This window comes from Vigna unguiculata, chromosome 5 (assembly GCF_037176805.1).
Source record: "Vigna unguiculata cultivar grain cowpea cultivar isolate G323 ecotype 2 chromosome 5, ASM3717680v1, whole genome shotgun sequence".
NCBI classification, from domain to species: Eukaryota; Viridiplantae; Streptophyta; class Magnoliopsida; order Fabales; family Fabaceae; genus Vigna; species Vigna unguiculata.
Window position 1 is genome coordinate 27,986,355 of NC_140796.1, and position 3,317 is coordinate 27,989,671.

General features: G+C 43.0%; 1 protein-coding gene across 3 annotated transcripts; it reads right to left on the minus strand.

Moving 5' to 3' along the window:
* On the minus strand, positions 1 to 2,949 carry LOC114184923 (scarecrow-like protein 22). 3 transcript variants are annotated; one of them, XM_028072326.2, is made up of 2 exons: positions 2,683 to 2,949; positions 1 to 2,590 (listed from the first exon to the last, which is right to left on the minus strand). In XM_028072326.2, exon 2 carries the CDS (start codon positions 2,427 to 2,429, stop codon positions 204 to 206), a length of 2,226 nt encoding a protein of 741 aa, XP_027928127.1. In that variant the 5' UTR covers positions 2,430 to 2,590; positions 2,683 to 2,949; the 3' UTR covers positions 1 to 203. The 3 variants fall into 3 exon arrangements, with proteins under 3 accessions (XP_027928127.1, XP_027928126.1, XP_027928125.1); XM_028072325.2 differs by having other exon boundaries at positions 1 to 2,551; positions 2,678 to 2,949; XM_028072324.2 differs by having other exon boundaries at positions 1 to 2,551; positions 2,683 to 2,948.
* Positions 2,950 to 3,317: the final 368 nt, after the last annotated feature.

A 3,317-nucleotide genomic window follows, 5' to 3' on the forward strand; every position in this document is an offset into this window, starting at 1 on the left:
TATCAGAACTCATAAATTGGCATTCAGTTGCTAATTAATATGTTCACTTGGTTTACTGAAAAATAAATCCTAAAAACAGTTCATTAGCATGGAACCATGGCCAAGGCAAATTGAAGCAAGAAAGATCATAAAAAGCAGTAAGTTGTGAAGCACCTTTGAATTTAAAAATTAATTGGCAGTTCAAAGGTGCAAAGTGGCTGTCGTCAGCATCTCCAGGTTGAAACTGAGATGAGATCCTTCCTTTGCCAGCAAAGAACCAGGGAAGACTGTCTTTTCTCAACATGGAATCCCTTACCAGGAGTCCTCTGCACCAAACACTCTGCTTGAGATTCTGTGAAGTTACTGAAGGTCAATGGTGAAAACCCAGATGACAAGAGAAGGTTTTTCCAAGAAAGTGTTCTTTCCTGAAAACCATGTCGGCCCAAAACAAGCTTCTCCATTGCTGGTTGAAGATAATACTTCTCAATCATCTGAAGGACATCTGGGTGAACATTAACGGCATCAAGTGATTCAAGCAGCCCTGAATAAGATTGAAGGGCAAAAACCAGATGCTGAGGAAATGGTGCATCAGTTCGATCGCAACTTCTATCCAATGTAACAACAATTTTTGGCATGAGCTGCTTCACAAAGCGAAGGGCCAAAGGAAGATATGATGGGTTGCTTGAGAATGAGCCAATAGGCATGTTAACCACCACAGCTTCACAATCACGAAGTGGCTGGGGCCAGGAGGCAGAATTTAAAGATTCAAAGCTCAAAATCTCAAGCTCAAAGGACATGTTTATCTCGCCAGCATATTGCTTCAAATTCTCCTGAGTGAAACTGAGCTCAATTTCATCATGGTGGGAGGGTGACACAAATGCTGTGATCCTGAGTTCAGGTGCACCTCCGTTTCTCAGTGCTAACTCTTGCATGAAAGAAGACCACTGTCCACCAAACCCAATATCAAAATCTATTATGTGAATGCGATCAAACCCTTCCACAGCTTCAAGCAGTGCTTGATTACAAGTGAAATTGGCAAACTGCAGAACTGGTGAGATTTCTGAGAATGATTTGTAAGCACCAATTTTGAGCAGAAGGCCTGTGGGTGAGAAGGTCATAGAACTGTTGTTGGAATTTGAATGAAGTCCTAATTGCAAGGCCTCTTTGAAATAAAAAGCAGCCCTCTGAAAAGGCCTCCCAAAGGGGGAAAGTTGGTGATTGAGCCGCGCCAATATCCCGTGCGCGAGTTCCAGATTACCGGCATCGATCAGCTCTGCAGCCTTGAAAAGCTGTTCAGTTATAGCCTGTTGAAGCTGGTGGGTTGCCAAATCTTCACCGCTGGGGCTCGCCATTTTCTGCTTTGGGGCCACCACCATGGATGACCTCTGCAGCAGATGGTGAGGGAGCAGTTGAAGCTGCTGTTGCTGCCTCCGTAGTAACAGCTCTTGGCCAGAGTCCAAGAAGGGTGCCTTAGGAACCTGATAATTTGGGCCACAATTCAGGCGTTTTGCCGGAGGCTGTGGGAGAAGCTGATGATGTTCTTGCAACTGAGCATAATTCAAAGGCAAAACCGAACCTGGGTTTGCCATAAACTGAGTTTGATTTTGGTTCAAAATAAACTGGGGATAGAGAACTTGCAGCTTCTCATCCAGAGGTTCCATTGCTGGATGCTGTTGTTGTGGCTGAAAAACACCCTGAGGGAGTGAAACTGGTGAGAGATTGGTAGCCGAATCAGGGAACCCAGGGTTAGGCGGATTCACACCAGAACCAACTCTGGAAATATTGGAGTTAACATTAGTATGGGAATTGAAAGGGAAGTCGGAACAATTCCCATGACCAGAGGGATCAATGTTGGTCACAAAGTTGACACTGGTAATGGGATCAAGCACAGAACTTTGATCCACCAAACTAAAACCCACTCCAACCCCATTGAACTCAACATCCTGAGAGGCGCTTCCACCCTGCAAAAGCTTGGTCAATCCCAGAGATGGGTCCTCAATGTCCCCCATAATCAATTTCAAAATGGAATTATCCTGACCAGATGACTCAGACAACACACTCTCCCAATCCTCCATTCCCAACCCACATCTTCCCTGTGCAACCTCTAACCCTGCTTGAGGTGGGTTGTTCTCCTTCTCAGTCGAGACCTTCGGTGCTCCAGCGCCGGTGGTGCTATCGGTCGAGCCGCACCCTCCACCGCAGCCGCTGCTGCCGCGTGAAGAAGACAGTGTAGAGGAGGAAGTGGGAGGGCTTGTTTTCCTTTTGAGGTCCAAACCAGAAGTGGGCTCAATGCCCACATAGCAATAGTTTTCCCTGTGGGGATTCCACCTTTGCAGAAATTGCTCTTGCTGTGGGAGTAACAGCGAATCTGAAACAGCAACAGCACCAGAAGCAAAATCTAACACCCCGTTTCCTCTAAATTCCTGAAAGGGTAGGGGCACGGCCTTCATCTAAATCAACCCCAGCAAGTTGGTAGAAGAACAAACTCCACCCCACAAAAACCACGAAATTGGGTTTCAGTCAAGGACTCGGTGCACAAATTGATGACCTCAAAATACCAAGTAGGAAATTTCTGGTGAGAACAAAAGACAAAGATCTGAGCTTTAACACCCTAGTTGTCAAATACATGTCGTTGAGGTCGACAAACCCATTTCAGCAACAACAAACAACAAAAAAACAAGAACAATAACAAACACACCTCACCTCATTCATTCTCCTCCTTCATCTTCTTTCACTTGCACAGCTTCTTCTTGTTTTTCTCCAATATCCCTATTTCTTTTTTGTTTCTCTCTCTTTTATGTGATGGTTCAAAAACCCATCTTTGTTCTTCTTGTGATGTGCACAGTACAAAAAGAAAAAAGCTTTAAATGGGGTTTTCTTTCTTTCTCTTGTCTGTGGAGTACCCTTGTCCTCCTTGTGTTTTCTGCTGTGGATGGATGCGTGCAACATATAAAAGTGGTAAAGTGCTCTCTCTCTCACTCTCTCTCCTTCTCTCTCTTAAAATTTATGCTTATTAATATAATATTTATGTGGCTTTTGTCTGTAGACGTTGTTATCTCGCATGGTAGGGTCTCTGTCACACTCTGTCCCCACTCGTAAATGTAGTGCGCACAATTTTTAGTTTTGTTTTGAGAAAGGTGTATGTTATATTATCTCTCCATTTGTTAACATTCTGTTTTTTTTTTAACTATTCTTTAAAAAATTTATTAAATACTTGGAATATTATAACATTTTATATTAAATACTCATAACAAAGTTTTTAATTTTTATTTAAAAAATTGATTCGTAAAATCTAGAATTACAAATAACGTTTTGTTACATAACTAAATGAGAAAAGT

Coding starts and splice junctions, on each gene's coding strand:
- LOC114184923 (XM_028072326.2), bottom strand. CDS start 2,429: ATGAAGGCCGTGCCCCTACCCTTTCAGGAATTTAGAGGAAACGGGGTG.